The 17813-nt window shown below is 40.1% G+C and overlaps 1 protein-coding gene across 5 annotated transcripts in view; it reads right to left on the minus strand.

Annotated features, from left to right (window-relative positions):
• The window catches only part of tcf12 (transcription factor 12), an 89125-nt gene extending 71741 nt beyond the window's left edge, over positions 1-17384 (minus strand). For 2 of the 5 annotated variants that reach the window (XM_010880340.3, XM_010880309.3), the window contains exons 1-3: positions 17044-17384; positions 16072-16160; positions 15760-15832 (exon numbers count right to left, since the gene is read on the minus strand). In XM_010880340.3, coding sequence (XP_010878642.2) covers positions 15760-15832; positions 16072-16143 — 145 coding nt within the window. In that variant the 5' untranslated portion in view covers positions 16144-16160; positions 17044-17384. Of the gene's footprint in view, positions 1-15759; positions 15833-16071; positions 16161-16656; positions 17023-17043 lie in introns of those variants that run through there. The other 3 variants (XM_010880318.3, XM_010880326.3, XM_010880334.4) reach the window with 3 other exon arrangements.
• Positions 17385-17813: the final 429 nt, after the last annotated feature.

The raw sequence follows: 17813 nt of genomic DNA on the forward strand, positions 1-17813 counted from the left end.
AGTTCATATTCACCTGCCATTCATCACTTTCATCACATCTAATGTGTAGCAGGTTTTATGGAACATGGCGCCCATGTCCTGCTGCTTGGAAGTTGGGAACAGAGCGGCTTCATAGGTATGGCACGCAGACCTGTCAGCCCCATCTGTGGCAGCTCTGCTCTGGAAAAAACTCCCCACTACTCTCCAGCATACTGTCACACAGTCAACATAGAATCATAGAGCATTGCTTTGCCAGTCACATTGTTTGTGTGTGTTTTAGTGTGTAGCCACATTTCTAGGAGGGTAAGAGGTGTATGTGTGTGTGTGTGTGTGTGTGTGTGTATACGCAGCTGCATTGTTAGGTGGTTGGGGGGTGGGGAGGGGTGTGAGTGTGTGTGTGTGTGTGTGTCAAAGACCCTCTTCTAATTATTTCAGAACCCAAGTTCTCAATTATAGAATTGAATAGGAAATAGACAAAGACATTATGCAGATATGAATGCTTTAGCCTGACTAGAGTGGGATTTTGCTCTTTGGCTCTCTCCCAGTGCATAAACCTATGCCAGAGAATGTTCATTTACATGCAGTGTCTGTCGAGTGGAGGATTTAAATATGGATTTAACTTGGCACTGGCATAGCTTTCTGTGCAAATCTCTGTCTATCCTGTTTTCAAGTCTGGCAGTCATTAGCTATCCTTGTTTAACTTTTCTTCTGTTTAGTATTTAGGGAAAATCAAAGAATGTCTTTGTTGACTGATTAGAAGAACATTTGAAGGCCACTCCGGTCTTCGGAGACAGTCCTAAGAGAGGTCTTAGGTTGGCATACCGGACTTTTTGCAATAAAATAAAACATGTTCTGATTACTGAAAGTAGTCGTCCTTGTCTTGGGCATTTAAAACTGCAGCCTGACAATCTGGTACTCCATTGCCTGTAGATTCTGTAGTCTTTGCAGTCTCTGCGATCCAATGCAGCCTGAGAACCAAGTCCAATATAGAAACTCTTTTTGTTTTCAAAACAGTCTTATAGAAAACATATTGTACTAACATAATGTACAAAATAAGTTAAAAGATTAGTATTACTAGCATCTACAATCCCTTCGGTTTATGAAAATATATATATTTATTTTTAGGGTGGCAGGAAGTCAAGCAGTTAAAGCATCCAACCAGTAGCCAAAAGGATTCTCGATCAAATCCCAGTGCCAAGTAATTTAGTCCTAAACAAGACAATTAGTTATCTCTAATGCACCTCTAAGTTGTTCTGGAAGGGATCGTCTGTTTAAAAAATGTCAATACAAATTATCAGCTGATACATTTCACTCCCTTTTGAGAACTGACTGTTTCTTCAGAGGAAAACACTCCCAGAAATCATGCTGGAGGCAACATGTTTGACTACCTGTGTTGGTTAATCAGTGGATCCAAACATTAATCAACATTGTTCAAACAAATCAGTGGTAATGTATAGTTACATAGGAGTGATTCAGGAGCACCAAGAACATCCCAGTCTCTTCTCACAACATCCTAGGCTCTGAATAATTTTCTATTTTTGTAACAAGAGGTACTGTCACAACTAATAGTGTACGCTAGTAACATTCCTACATTTTATCCAGGACATAAACCACACAGCTGCATGGTAAAAACTCAACATCCTGTGGAAAATAAATAAATGCAAAGAATTCCAACATTAAGTTTATTTACAATTTTATGGATAGAAACTGAATACAGACAAATGCTAACTCTGCTCGAGATGGTTTGTAATTATGAACAACACTAAACATCTGAACGAATGTGAAAGTGCAAAATCACACATGAATTCTACAGCACCATTTTAATGAGCTAGCCTAAACAGCAAATACTTAACATCATGAATAACCTCACATGCGACAACACATTCAACGCCCTGTAAGCAGTGATACTGAGTACTCTAGTAATCTAGTCTTTCATGTCAGGGAAACAGGGGTGTTCTGCGTGGGGAACTTCTGCTCACATCACTGCCAACTGTCAGGAACAAACACGTAATATCCTCCACGTCTCAAATCAAACATGTGAACACAACCTTGAATTGGAGGGCAAATATTTCCTTTGGCAACGTCTGCTCTTCTCTGTAGTTTAATTGTTGAGCAGGCGTCCACATCCCTTCAGACATACAGTCAAAAAGGGCACCGATCGTTCAAACGGACCCTTTTTCTGGAAAACTCCCACTGAAAAATGAAATGCATGTTACTTCAAACGACTGTGACCAGCCACTGCTAAAAACAACAAGCACACCAGACATGACATCACAAAACGATGTCCAAGTCATTCGGCAGAACTGGAAACACAGTTTTTCTTTCTTCCAAATTGCTAGGAAACCAAACATTCAACAGCAATCGGGTATCGCTTGTGGAATCACTGCGGTCTGCAATCGATATGGACCTACAGGGAAGCAACCTCATAAATTACGGCAAACAGTTGTGGCTGCTGAGGCATTACCGTGTCTTTCCCAGTTGTGGCTGCCTCATCACAGAGAAAGACATCCTCCAGACATGGTCTGGGAGCAAAACATGGAAAACCGCTACTGTAGCATCTCATACGTCACTTGACATGACTGCATCTTATACAGTAACCCCACTTAAAATAATAACCTAAACATTTATTACTGTTTTCATTATCTTAAACCATTAACATTACACTAAACTGCCATTTGTTTAAAAAGCAATGAATCCATCATGAAGCAATCAACTGTAGTCATTGTTTTGTTTATTCATGAGCAAAACCCCACACTGTGATAATGTGACATTGGCCAATCTCAATATAAAGATCTGGCAAAAAAAACAACAACATAATATTTACCATGTTCACACCCCACAACTAAACTGCAAAGACACTACTATAACTCCGAAGAGGTCACCAGCCTGTTAGTTCAATTCGGTCTAATTTGGGCATTGTGCAATGTAGTCTGTGGCGGACAGCAGACATCCCTATTCACATATAGTGACGAGAGGTTAGTCAGTTATCTCAGTAGTCTCTCACTCTCTCTCCCACTTGACACATCCCCTCGGGATCCCCTCCAACTCTGAGCAAACAATCGTCAGGCCGGGTAGCAGGGATATTAATGAGACCTGCTGTAGCGATGGCTGGAGATACTGTATACATTTGAATGTGTCATGGTGGTTTTAACGAAAAGTATCAAACAAGAGTGCCTGCAACCAGACTAGCCATGGTACACAGCTGATTTGACTGCATGCAAAGAAGGGAGCAGTTTCCAGTTGTTCACTTCTAATCCAACAGCTACTGTCACATGTGACATGGACACCAGCTCAGCTCGCTGCCAGGGACAAGCCCAAAATGGACTGTGTGTGTTTCTGTGTGTGTGTGTGTGTGTGTGTGTCATTGTCTGTGTGCATGTGTGGTGCAGAGTACCCTAACCTGTTCACCACTTACATGGAAATAAGCCAAAAATACACAGCAGAGAGCTGAAGAAAACAACTAGAACGCATTAGAACAGGATATGGACATACCGGTAGGTAAGTGTAATCCAATCAGGCCATGATTACTATCCATTCCGTTATTTATTGTTTAATGTTTCGAATGTGTAATAACATCCTCAGGTAGGTAGAGGTATGGAGCCTGTCAGGCTGCAGTGTTCGCCCAACCTCCTCCACGGTGCACACACACACACACACCCACACACACACACACCCACACACACACACACACACCCACACCCACACACCCACACACACACACACACACACACACACACCCACACCCACACACCCACACACCCACACACACACACACACACATGTTTGTTTTTGTGAAATGTGGGGACCAGAAAAACTAAATTCCATGCTCCCTTGCCCTAACCTTAACCTTAACCTTAACCCTAACCCTAACCCTAACCCTAACCTAACCCTAACCTTACCTAACCCTAACCCTGACTTTTGAAATGTGGGGACATGAAAAATGTCCCCACAAGTCACCTTGTTCAGGTTTTAGTATAGTTGTGGGGACAAAATGTCCTGACAAGTCACAAAAACAAACACACCCCCCCCCACACACACACACACACACCCCCACACACACACACACACACATACCCACACCCACACACACACACACACACACACACACTCACACACACACCCACACACACCGTGGGCTCTTCAAATTCCTGACATTAAAAGGTGTAAAGCAAAGAAACTGCAATCTCCCTCTGTTGAAGCTGCAGAGGGGTCCATGTTTGTTTTGCTATCTCTGTTTCTCTGGCACTTTGACTGGGCCTTGAAGGACCCTGGCAGGGCAGTTCTGCTGCATTTGTCTGGATATGCCCAGTTCAGACGCATTAATCCAAACTCTCATTCCCTGCAATTTCCACACCTACTGCCTGTGCTGCTGTATGTGCCCTCGTTCGTATGTCCACAGTCCGGGGGAAAGGGGTTCCTTCCTCCACAGTTGACTTCCATCAGGAGAACTGGAGCACTGAAGCTAAAGGCATGTATCTCTGCTATAACAAACCACCAGTGCCATAGTGATGGAGAATCAATTGGTTCACATACTACAAACCTGACAGAAATTCAGTTAGGAATCACGTCTGGATGTTTCAAACATTGACTACATTTGACTGTCTTGCCATTTTATGTGGGACTATATGACTCTACAGAGCTTTTTAATGTGATTTGGTTAAAGGATTAAATAATTTTGTCATCAACTTGACACAAAGTCCAAGATCCAGCCGGGAGTCCTCAGCACAGGAAATCTTGGGAACCTCAGATCTAGGCACAGCGGCTGACAGAATTATCCAAGTGCTCTAGCACTGCAATGAAATAATATTTCAAGTGCTGCCATATCAAACCGTTTTAACTCCTTACTGCTGACTCACTTTAGCTTACAAACAGTCATGTAAATTGCAATCCGCTCAACAAAAAGGTTACACTACAAAGAAATGCTTTGTGCGGTCGGCGAAGCAGACATGTCAAAACATATCTTGTTGCATTCACCACTGCATTCACTATGGATGGACCTTTCTGAAACAAAGACATGGAGCACAAAGGGATTAGCTACACGCCATAGGTCCTGCCATCAGTAGCGTGTTTATTAGATCAGGAGGATTTACTATTATTGAGCGGCTCATTAGTGGGTTTAATCAGAGCCTTGTGTCATGACTCTAACAGCACTATCAGATCCCTCATCAGAGGGCTGAGTGTTTACACACACTTTAATCTCTACTGACATGAAAGCACAACGAAACCCCAAAGAATGTGGCTAGCATTTCCCCATATGGCTTCTGATCCATTCCCGTACTCCTGGCCATTATTAGTCAATATGGCCAGCCCACGGAGGCAGATGCCTGACCCTCCAAACGCCAGCTCGGTCGGGAGCACAGACCCTGGCAGTCAGAGCTCTGCAACGGACCCAAAGGTCCCATCAGTCTCTCCTGGCCCTTACACCACAGTAGGGCTGTCAACAATAGACGCCACTTTTATGCAGGCTTTCCAAACTCATTTGGGCTGCCAAGTTTTCTAGCGATGCTGAAAAGCATATGGGCATGAGAGGAATAACATGAACAATAATAAAGTGAGTTACATCCAATCAGAGCTCATATATAGTGCCCCTCTGGTGTTTCTTGTTACAAAAACAGAGAGGATTCCTGGGACAGGGCCAAAAGGAGACAGGAAAAAAAGCACTTTAGTTGTTATAACACACTTTGACACCCTTTTTGATCAATGTTTATTCGCACAAATACTGGAAGACATATTTTAAGTATCTCAGACATAACAGTCAAGTAAGAAATAAATGTCTCTTAATCTTAATAATGATTAGACTTGTAGGTAGGGATTATATTCCTAGCCAATAGAAGAGGTGACAAGTAATGATAAAGATTTTTCAAGTCTGATACCAATTATTAGGATACCAAAATCCCAGTGCCCTCTTCATTTAACAGTTTTTGTAACAATCAAACTGAATAAACAATCAGCATGTTTAATTTTATTTATTTATATATTACATATATCAAATAGACAGTCAATCTTGATAGTTGCCCAATTAATAACGAGTCATCAACAGGGTTGCGGAAAGCAGGAGCACAAGGCACGTGCAACAGATGCTAATGAGATGTTGCTAACAGTTAGCCTCCTCCAATAATGGTGGGCCTGGCCCCAGTGGGCCAGGGAGAGTCACTGTCCTCCTCTTCCCATCACATGTGACCACACTCTTTGACAACGTTCAAACACTTTGCCAAGCCATTATTGTAAATACGAATTTGTTCTTAATTGAGAAACTTAAGAAGGACAAAATTATGTACAAACTGTATAGGCCCACTGGCAGGATTTCAGTCTAGCTGTGGCGTGAGTGGATGGTATGTTTACTCGGTTACACATGCAAATCCATCTTAATAACCACTTAGGGTGTCTACAGGGGTCCGGAGGGAAAAAATTTAATTCGGCAAAACAAAATTGCTTTAATAATCAGAATTGAAAGCACTACGAAAAGCAGGCTACAAAAAGTTGCATTAGAATGCCCAATGTCTACACACTGTACTGTGAGTTCCTTGATTATCATGCCAGAGTTAGCATTGGAGTCAGCATAATCTTGGGAGCTCAGGCTTGAGTTACAAAAAAGCCCTGCTGGCACTGGCAAAAAGGGTTTCAATAAACAAGGCATCAGTAAACATGTTGTCCCCCACTTTTGCTGTTTTACCCATAGTACTAGCCTAACCATTGATTTCAATCAGTTTCATGGGGGTATTTATTTAGATCTTCCTGAGTTATACAGAGTTGTGTTGAACACTGGGCAGTCTGGTACGAAGGCAGATATTCCATATGCAAACATGCAAGCACATGTTAATGGATTTATTATGTGCTACATTACAGAACCAAATTGAATAGCTTAATAGCATAGTGTAACAAAAAAAGATTACCATATTCAATCATAATGATAATTCACATGAAGATAATTCAGAAGAGCAGGGAGCTTGTGAGGTTGTGAGTTCGATTCCCACAGAGGACCAGGTTGGAAATGCTTTGCCATTTCTGATGTTTAATATGTAGGGGAATTACAGTTTTTCACTATTAAGTAAGGAATTTGAGTCTTTCTGATATCATGGAATTGCCCTGTAGTAAATGGTGCCTCTTCCACTCCCTTTTTGTAACAAAACCAAAGGGAAACTCCTTCTCCTTCATTACAATATTTACCATAATAACTAACAAAATCAGGTAGTGTGAATATTTTTTTTTAGAAAAGCCTTTGCTTCATCTTAAATGTATGACTTTAAATCCTTCAAAAGACAAATTAAAACCAGGAACAAATCATTGGTACTGAGTAATCCTGTCTCTGCATTTAAATCCCACTGTCCTTATGAACTGCAATATGGCCAAATAGACAATTTCATTATCACATCTCCTGAAAAACACCTCTCATTCTCACTATCACGCTTCCCATTCTCACCACCTCCCACTCCCATTCTCACTATCACACCTCCCATTCTCACTATCACACCTCCCATTCTCACCACCTCCCATTCCCATTCTCACTATCACACCTCCCATTCTCCCTATCACACCTCCAATTCACAATATCACACCTCGCATTCTCACTATCACACCTCCCATTCTCACTATCACACCTCCCATTCTCACCACCTCCCATTCCCATTCTCACTATCACACCTCCCATTCTCCCTATCACACCTCCAATTCACAATATCACACCTCCCATTCTCACTATCACACCTCCCAATCTCACCATCACGACTCCCATTCTCACCATCACGACTCCCATTCTCACCATCACAACTCCCAATGACACTATCACACCTCCCATTGACACTATCACACCTCCCATTGACACTATCACACCTCCCATTGCCACTATCACACCTCCCATTCTCCATATCACACCTCCAATTCACACTATCAGACCTCCCATTCTCACTATCACACCTCCCATTCTCACTATCACACCTCCCATTCTCACTATCACTACTCCCATTCTCACTATCACACCTCCCATTGACACTATCACACCTCCCATTCTCACTATCACACCTTCCAATCTCACCATCACGACTCCCATTCTCACCATCACGACTCCCATTCTCACCATCACAACTCCCATTGACACTATCACACCTCCCATTGACACTATCACACCTCCCATTGACACTATCACACCTCCCATTGACACTATCACACGTCCCATTGACACTATCACACCTCCAATTCTCCCTATCACACCTCCAATTCACACTATCACACCTCCCATTCTCACTATCACTTCTCCCATTCTCACTATCACACTACCCATCTTCAATATCACGCCTCTCACCTTCATTATCAATCCCATCTTTTTTTATCAAGCTTTACTTTTACACCTCCTATCTTTATTACCAGGCCTCCAACCTACATTATCTCACATACCAGCTACACTATCACTCCTCCCATCTTATCCCACATTGATACCTCTCATCTTCAACATCATACCTCAACACAAATAGGACTGATCCAGAGAATATACCACAAACACCCAAGCTGGCAGAAAGTGAGATGTAAGAAAACAGAGATTGCAGGGGAGTGCTTACAGCACATAGTCAGTGCAATCTGATGGCACATGTCAGGCCAGAGTTCCCACGCAGTCAGACCTACACAAACAGTCAGGACAAACAGGATCATGTATATCAATACAGGTGCAAGACCTGAGCTGCCACTGAAAAACAGAACATACCTTCAAATACAGCTGTGTGTTCATAATCACAATATCTCTTTTCCATTCAATAACAGGGCCACGCTCCCTCCTGGCCGGCATCCCTCCCTCCTTTTCCGAGCCTGAGGATATATGGTTAAACAAGGAAAGGCCAGTCCATCTCAGTAACTCTACAACGTTCCCTTGTAAAGCTCTTTCCAAGGCTGGGACTCCCACAGGGGCCTGGAGATCAAACAGGGTAACAGGGGCCATTACTCATCCCTTCCCACTAAGCCATGCTCCGTTATTCCCAATCGAAGGGCCGCGCACTTCTCAGACGCACTGCTGACACCATATGGCAGGCCGGCTGCATGCGATGGCCATGGGCTCTCATTAGACAAGGACTGGCCTGCCCTCCTCCTCCCACGTCCCCCAGAAATGTCCTCAGAGGGAAGGTTCAGTAATTAGTGGTCAGGATGGAGGTAGCAAATGCAAATGTGCTCCCCCTATGTGTGTATGTGTGTGTGTATGTGTGTGTCAACTAAAGGCCTGCATCATAGTTGACCAGTGCAACTCTTTATCCCTAAAGAAGAGCCATCCACCTAGAACCAATAAGCTATCTTAAGTCAAGGGTACTCAGTCTGACTGTAGTCAAACTGACAGTAGGATAGTGTCCACATTAATGGATTTGTGAGATCAAACACAACCTGAACTTCAGCCGCAGGTGTTATAGAAGCATCGGTAGAGATACAGTAAATCCTCAGTCCAACAAAACGCCGGTCTCAAATCCAGCAACCACAGGTCACGATAAAGGTTGGTTTTTCATCATCATCCCAACTTCATACAACATGAAATGCACAAATGTTTATTTGAACAATGAATGGAATCTACATCAAAAGGGCAAAGTCAAATGTACAAACCCAACTTTCTTCACTCAAAATAATGACAGTCCAGAAGAAGCCTGATAGTAATCTAGGCTACCATATATTGGGTGACAGAAGACATAATTTTGAGGCTCTAACCCCTTGACAGACACTGTGCCAAGTAACCTGCCTTCAAAGGACTTGCATCACTATGGCAACAGCACAATTCTTCGTGACCAAGTTGGGAGGTGATACATAAATGAGAAATGTCCGAACTTTCACTGAATGTTCCCTCCAGTGGCAGGCGGGAAGCCCAGTCTGCCAGAGGAGCGTACCCATCTGAAGGCATCACAAACGCAGCAAGGCCCAATGGTTCAGAGAGCAGCCGGCAGGTTATCTAAAAATAAACAGACGCCTCAGGAAGAAAAGGATTCCTTCAGCAATACACTCACAAGCCTAAATCATGAAATGAGGTTTATCCAGCTGAAGCCTGCAGTATGAGGTCTGATCAAATTTCTACAACCATATTACAACATTTTTAAGGGGTTAAAATGGCCTTGAATTTGTTCATGCATTTCTGTAAAACAGTAGTTCTGAAATGATTTCACAAATACACAAGGTGGTCAATGGGTGAAAAACTAGCAACAAAAACAAAAAAAATTAAGGAAACAATTCAGCTCAGTCCGTATTTAAGAACCCCAGTTGAAAACAACGTGTGGTTACATATATTTAATCTGTTTGAATTAAACCATTTCAGGAAAAAGTGTATGGTTGAACAGAAGATCAACTTAGCATTTGCTTTAAACAAAACTGAAATACAAAATTCCAAATCCTATGAAAATGCTTTGAAGATAAGCTGTATTCAAGAGTTTTGTCACCTTTTATATCTTCTTCACACATTGTGCCTTGTACAGTTGAGCGGATTGTGTGTGCAAGTATTTTAAAATACAAGCCGGGTACTTCTACAAGTTCTAAGACGTCTGACTGAACACACAAATTCTTGCGTAATAATTATGAATGAGAATCAGACATATAATTCAACAACCTTATTAATAATTAAATCAGAAGATAAAACTACTTTATAATCCATGGCGAATAGAGGCTAAAGTAAGCACTTTAAACTGAAAGTTTGCTTAAAACGAAAGGAAACTGCAGTGTACTGTGAGTCAATGACAAGCACATGGGTGATTAAAGCAATATGGATATTACATTTGCACACAAAATACTTTAAGGACACATTGAATGAACAAATAAAATTCAACGTTTCATGTGTGTTTATAGTACCCCTTGGGGGGAGTGTGTAACCCAAAATGTAGATTTGTAAAAACTTTTATGTTGCAGAAACAAAGAAAATTAGATCTGTTGTGGATGTTACATGAACTGCCTAGGCTATTAGGGGGCACTGAACATTTTAACAAAAGTTTAAATTGGTAAGCCTTAGGTCCTGACATGGACTGTAAATTCTAAAGAAAGTTGTGGTCCTAAATACAAGGACATTTTTAAAGATTGTCCTCTGTAATGATGGAAATTACGAAAAGTTGTTGCTAGATTTGTTGCATTTTGCTGTCATGTGAAAAGTATCACTCATGACCTACCTATTAAGTCACGTTATTCTATTTATATATGAAAATAAACCATTAATATAATAAAATAAACCATCTATTAGACTGAAATATATGTATTATGCATGTATTACTACTATTCTATTATCCAGATATGTATTATGTATGTATATGTATGTATTAAAATGTTCTCATATATTGCATTGTAACCACATATGTAGTGCCTTTATTGTCACTTATTTTCTGGGCACTGGATAAGGTGGGGTGGTCATTTGAAAAAGACACTACACTTGAGGACAATTACAGAATTATTTATACAGTATATAGAGTCTCAGAACACATCATTTTGAAGATAATTCCTAATAGTCTGAAGAATAAATTCCAGAACAAGCATTTAAAATGTGAATGCACAAGCTTCTGAGGCTATGATACACTAAATTCATATCAATTTTCACAATTGTAATAGGTATCCTAACAGTGAAAAACTATACTAACAATAAAACCATACTGGATGTTTTTCCCTTTTCACACCATTTTTTGTAAACCCTAGATATGTTTGTGCATTAAAATCCCAGTTACTGAGCAGATTGTGAAATACTCAGACCGGCCCGTCTGGCACCAACAACCATGCCACGCTCAAAATTGCTTAAATCACCTTTCTTTCCCATTCTGACATTCAGTTTAAGGTTCAGGAGATTGTCTTGACCAGGACCACACCCCTAAATGCATTGAAGCAACTGCCATGTGATTGGTTGATTAGATAATTGCATTAATGAAAAATTGAACAGGTGTTCCTAATAATCCTTTAGGTAAGTCTCTGTACAAATGTCTCAGTCTTTGATTTTTCTAATTTGCTAAATAAATACCACCAGGCATTTCAGAGATGGTGATGGGCTTTGGTAGGGAAAACCCAGTCTAACAGTCTCCATTTCCTTTCTATTCCAAACGAAAAGCACCACACTGAAGCTGGTCTATTTCTGAAGCCACAGAGTGCATGCCCAGTGCATCAGGCTGGTCACATGATGTGGCTGGTCACATGATGTTCATGAATGCCATGCTATATTAAATTATAAAACATACAGTAGAGATTATGGTGTTCAATCCTCCTTCTCACATTCAGAACTGTGAAAATGAAATCGACTAAATATTGTTTTATATTTCAATATGGGTGGGGCTAAATGAAAAGTATGGTCATTGAAGTAGAATTTCAATCAAACATAATGAATGCATTAGATGAAGTAGGCCTCCTCAGCAACATACAATCCAGTTTCCTAAAAAGGTTTGGACGCTGTGTAAGTTGTAAAAAAAAAAGGAATGCAATGATGTGCAAATCATTTAAACCCTATATTCAAAAGAAAATAGTACCAAGACAACATATCAAATGTTGAAACTGAAAAATGTTATGTTTCTTGGAAAATACATGCTCACTTTGAATTTGATACAAGCAACACATTTCAATAAAGCTGGGACAGAGGCATCAAAAGACTGACAATGTTATGTAATGCTAAAAAACTAAACCTGGTGGAATATCACACAACTAATTAGGTAACTTGGCAACAGGTCAGTAACATGAATGGGTATTGAAAGATCATTCCAGGGAGGATGGGCCTGTCAGAAGTGATGATGGGGAGGGGTTCACCACTCTAAGAAAGACTGCACTGGCAAATAGTGCCACAATTCAAGAATAACATAAAAACATAAAACTGCAAAAAGTTTGGGGATCTCATCATTTACGGTACACAATATGATTAAAAGATTCAAAGAATCTGCAGAAATCTCGGTATGCAAGGGACAAGGCCGAAAACCCATATTGGATGGCCGGGCTCTTCGGGCCCTCAGGTGGCACTGCATTAAAAACAGACACGATTCTGTAGTGGGCTGCATGGGCTCAAGAACACTTCTGAAAACTATTGTCTGTGAACACAGTGCATCGCATTATCCACAAATGCAAGTTAAAACTCAACCACGCAAAGACAAAACCATACATAAACAACATCCAGAAACATCACCACCTTCTCTGGGCCCACGCTCATTTTAGATGGATTGAGGCGAAGTGGAATACTGTAGTTTGACGAATATACATTTGAGATTATTTTCGGGAAACATGGACGCCACATCCTCAGGGCTAAAGAGTAAGGTGACCATCAGGCTTCTTATCAGTGCACCGTTCAAAGCCAGCATCCGTGATGGTATGGGGGTGCATTAGTGCAGATGGGGGCATGGGTGACTTGCACATATGTGAAGGCACCATTAATGCTGAACAATATATACAGGTTTTGGAGCAACATATGCTGCCATCCAGACAACGTCTTTTTCAGACCTTGCTTATTTCAGCAAGACAATGCCACACCACATTATGCACGTATTAAAACAGCATGGCTCCGTAGTAAAACAGTCCGGGTGAAAAACTAGCCTGCAGTCCAGATCTGTCACCCATTGAAAACATTTGGCGCTTTCTGAAACAAAAAATACGACAAAGGAGACCCTGAACTGTTGAGAACTTGAAATCTTATATCAAGAAATAAAGGGAAAACGACTCACTTTCTAAACAACAGTAATTGGTCTCCTTAGTTCCCAATATGCATATAGAGTATTGTCAAAAGAAGAGGTGATTTAACAAAATGCGACTGTCTCAACCTTTTTGAAACATGTTGCTGGCATCAAATAAAATTTTTTTTTTTCTAAAACAATAAAAATAAATTCTAAAACAATAACATTTTCAACATTTGATATGCTGTCTTTGTACTATTTTCAATTAAATATAGGGATTAAATTATTTGCACATCATCGCATTCTATTTTTATTTCCAAATGTTTGGGAAATGGGGTTATAGATAGAATGCTATTAAAGGATGGTTGGGAATCTTTTTGACATCACAGGATGGAAGTTGATCATGGACAGTGCACACTTAATGCTTTATCGGATCTATCAAGCACTGACTTTATCAGGTTCCCAAGCCAGATGTTTCCATTTGAAATCTAAGCCAAACATATTCCGAGAGGTTCAGAGATATAACACACTACATTGTAGTGTTGAGGTGCCACTGCACCCCAGGTTCAATAACAGGGTGTTGTGATAGGGAGGCTCCAATGGCGGTGCATATTGCAAGGCTGTTATTTAAAATAAGAATCATAATTTAACTGCTTGGTTAAATGAAGGTCAATAAATAAATACAGCTTCAGCTTCAGCCACCTGCAACCTAATCCTGGTTTTACAAGAAGAGTGAAAAGAAGCAGAACCGCTTGGCAGGTATGTTTAGGGGGATGTGTGTCCCAATCTTCTACTCTCCCGAGCCCACTGGGGATTCTGCGACAAGCAAAGATATATAAACTACAAAGTATATGTATATATATATATATATATATATATATATATATATATATATATATATATATATATATATTAGTAAGTATATATATATATATATATATATATATATATTTGATAAAACAATTATGCCAAACAACATTTTTAAATGTAACAAACAATACAACTCTACTGACAATGACTAATTTTTCTATTAAATTACACCGAAAATGGGACAAAAATAAATGTACTTGATGTGAAGTTTGAAAGTTTGGTAGTGAGAATGACACTTTTAATCAGCACAGTTCAAGTAAATTTGTTTTTGTATAATAGTATGTGTAAATTGTTAAAAGTAGTCATTGATAAAGCTGCATAGTATGTTAAACTAGTAAATACATATAATTTGTTTGGCATACATCTCAAAGTAATCTTTTTACCGTGGAATTGACCTCCTTTGTCTTACTATACAGTTTCCACTAAAAGTGTGTCATTTGTAAGGACAAAGCAAGCCTTTGTTGCTTTACATAAAACATTTATTGAGAAGTCATAATGCTTGATTGTTGTCTTCCACTAGAAGCACATCAGAGAAAATGTGCTTTGGATTAATGTCCCAGGGCCCTTACAGAGAAGAAATTATCTACATAAAAGCAGGGAATTTAGGCAACCCATAACATAAGTATCTACACCAAAGAAGAATGATGAATCATTCTAAACAGCCAACCACTGCACAAGAAATGCCCCCGGCTGAAAGGACACTACACTACATCCCATCCTCTAGTCACTGAGACTATGTGATAATTGTGTAAAGGCCACATGGATGGCCTCCAGAGACCTGAGGCAAAAGAACTAACTGAAAATTGCAAACATCACAGCAGTAAGTTGGGATGGATGCATGCATGTGAAACTCTACTTGATGAACAGGAAGTAACCCCATGTTGTACTTACTACATAACTGAAACAAAAATGGCTTATCATCGGTACTACATCTAGACAACAATGTATAACAAACACAATCAATCTCCCTCGGTCAATTTGACAAAAATTAATGTAGTAAAACTGATAATAAATTAATAAATCACACAAACACAAGGAAGGGTTATTAACCAGCGCTTACTCCAATTGTTGTACATGAATACTGTCTGATAGGTAAGCATCCGTAGAAATACATATAGTTTAACCATTCCTCATTTTTACAGAAGTCAGTCTACAACATTTCCAGGTGGTGGAGTGCGAGCAGGCGCAACACACACACACACACACAGCAGAGGCCAAAAATTAATAGTAATATTATGAATATGAAGGTTGGGCCAGTCTAGGCTTTTCAAAATAAATGACAAGTGAGAGGCAGGACCATGGCTATAACAGAACAGAGGACATGGCTGGGATGAAATCCTACCTGGAGCACTGAACTGGCTGCTTCCAAGGGTGGTTGGCCTGTTTTTCCCACTATTTACAGGTGGAGAAAACATCTACCAGAAGAGAAGAAATGGTCTTTATAAAGCCCTGGGCCAGTTACACACATATTGACCTATATTTAAAAATGTCATCTTGATAGGCAGCATCATGCATTGGTCACAAGCTGTTAATAATTATTGTCTTGCATAAAACATTTCTTCATTGTAAGATACATTGACTGATACAGAAATAACGGGACTAAATATCAGACAAACAAAAAACAGTATAAAAATGTCTAGGCCTACTGTCCTACCGCGCTAAAATCCAGCAAGTCACTCAATTCCTTGTCTGTTCCGATAGCGGCAATCCGCTGTTGAGGATTCATCGTTGCAATCTTTAGACCTAAAAAGAAACATATCGTTTGCTCAAGTCCAGCTTTGATGAAAAAGTATTTATACACTTCAGTAAAGTGCAATCTAATTCTAGATTCCGATTGGAATTGCCAAGAATAATCCTCAAAACGCATCGAAATAAGTCATTACAATGACCCTTGACATTGCAAAAGCAACTTAATTTATCAAAGATCATGCATCAACTGATGGAAGCTTGTGGTATTGTACACAGTAGGCTATAAAATGACATCTGGATTGAATACTAGATCCCCCAATCCAATAGTAGCAATTTGTGAGAAAATGCCATCTATTTAGAATGGTAGGCTACAAGGCATGCAAAATGAAAACGCTAAGATCTGCGCGTGACAGCAGTGACACCACGGACCCGCAGCATCGTTTTTCTACTATATCTGATGGATCACAGTCTTCCACGATAGACTTAGCTAGTCAATCACATGTAGTTAGTAAAGCGTTTCTTACATAAACAAATGTCACAAAGTGCTTACACAGACATCAAACTTAAGACCCCAAAGAGAAAGAAATAATATGATGGGCAGTGGCGAATAAAAACTCCCTATGAAGAAACCTAGAGAGGAGCCGGGCTCCGGGGGCTTACCATACCTCTTCTTGCTGGGTGGATAGTATAAGAGTACATTGCCTTTTAAGGCCAGATCGTTCATCAATACACATGTATAAAGTATATTTAACGACTAATGATACACTACAATGTTGCTTTACAATCGGGAACGGTAATCCACAAATTTGATGTGTCAGTATTTAGAAAGTGTAGGCTATCATGAGCATGAAAAACAAAAAGTAAAATATACCAATATGCTGTAGGCCAACAGATTTAAAACGCCCTTTCAAGTAAATGTAGTAAAGCAAATGCCAACCCTTTACTCCATACCAGCTCCAGTATTTCTTGTATCCCAACTTCTTTCACTCAGTCCGACACCTTTTGACAAACTAACTACAATATTTTACCTTTTTTCCGGTTTAAAATTCCAACTAGGGCGATCGGGTGTGGCAGTAGGAGCCTCGTTTTGCTGTAACACGTCTTAAAGAAAGTAAAATAGTGGTTTAGGCTTGAATAGTTAGCAAAATATCCTTTATATGTCACTTGCGAGTTTCCCTTAGGCAGACATTTTTGCTTCGCAAAAGCCTCAGCACCACGATTACATTCGGTGTTGTATCCTTCCGCTGAAAACAGTGAAACGATATCCCCTACAGACAACAGCACGCGGAGTGGGAGCTGACAGCCGTTGAAAGAGGACCCATCCTATGTACATGTGGGCTATTACGTAGGCCCATATTCAATCTTGAGGCTAAATTACTATCGCCTAGTATGAGATCGAAAAAATATATAGTAAATTGTCGAGCAAAAGTCTTACTGTCATGAAAGGTGCAGCTTTTTAAACATTAGTAGACTGATGCATTTCCAACACTAGAGTGGTGTAATTAGCCCCGTACTACATTCAGTATTAGAAAATTGGGATTGTATTTTTTGTCCTTTGAATGGCTTCAAATAGAATACATTTGAAAGACGTTTTTTTTTTTATATAAAACGTTTCGTTGTTAGTTTAGAGTTAAATTCTGAGATTAACAAATGTTGATAATATTACTTGGTGAAATGGTGCTGCTAGTGTTAGACGACATGTAGAGA

This window comes from Esox lucius, chromosome 2 (assembly GCF_011004845.1).
Source record: "Esox lucius isolate fEsoLuc1 chromosome 2, fEsoLuc1.pri, whole genome shotgun sequence".
Classification (NCBI taxonomy): Eukaryota; Metazoa; Chordata; class Actinopteri; order Esociformes; family Esocidae; genus Esox; species Esox lucius.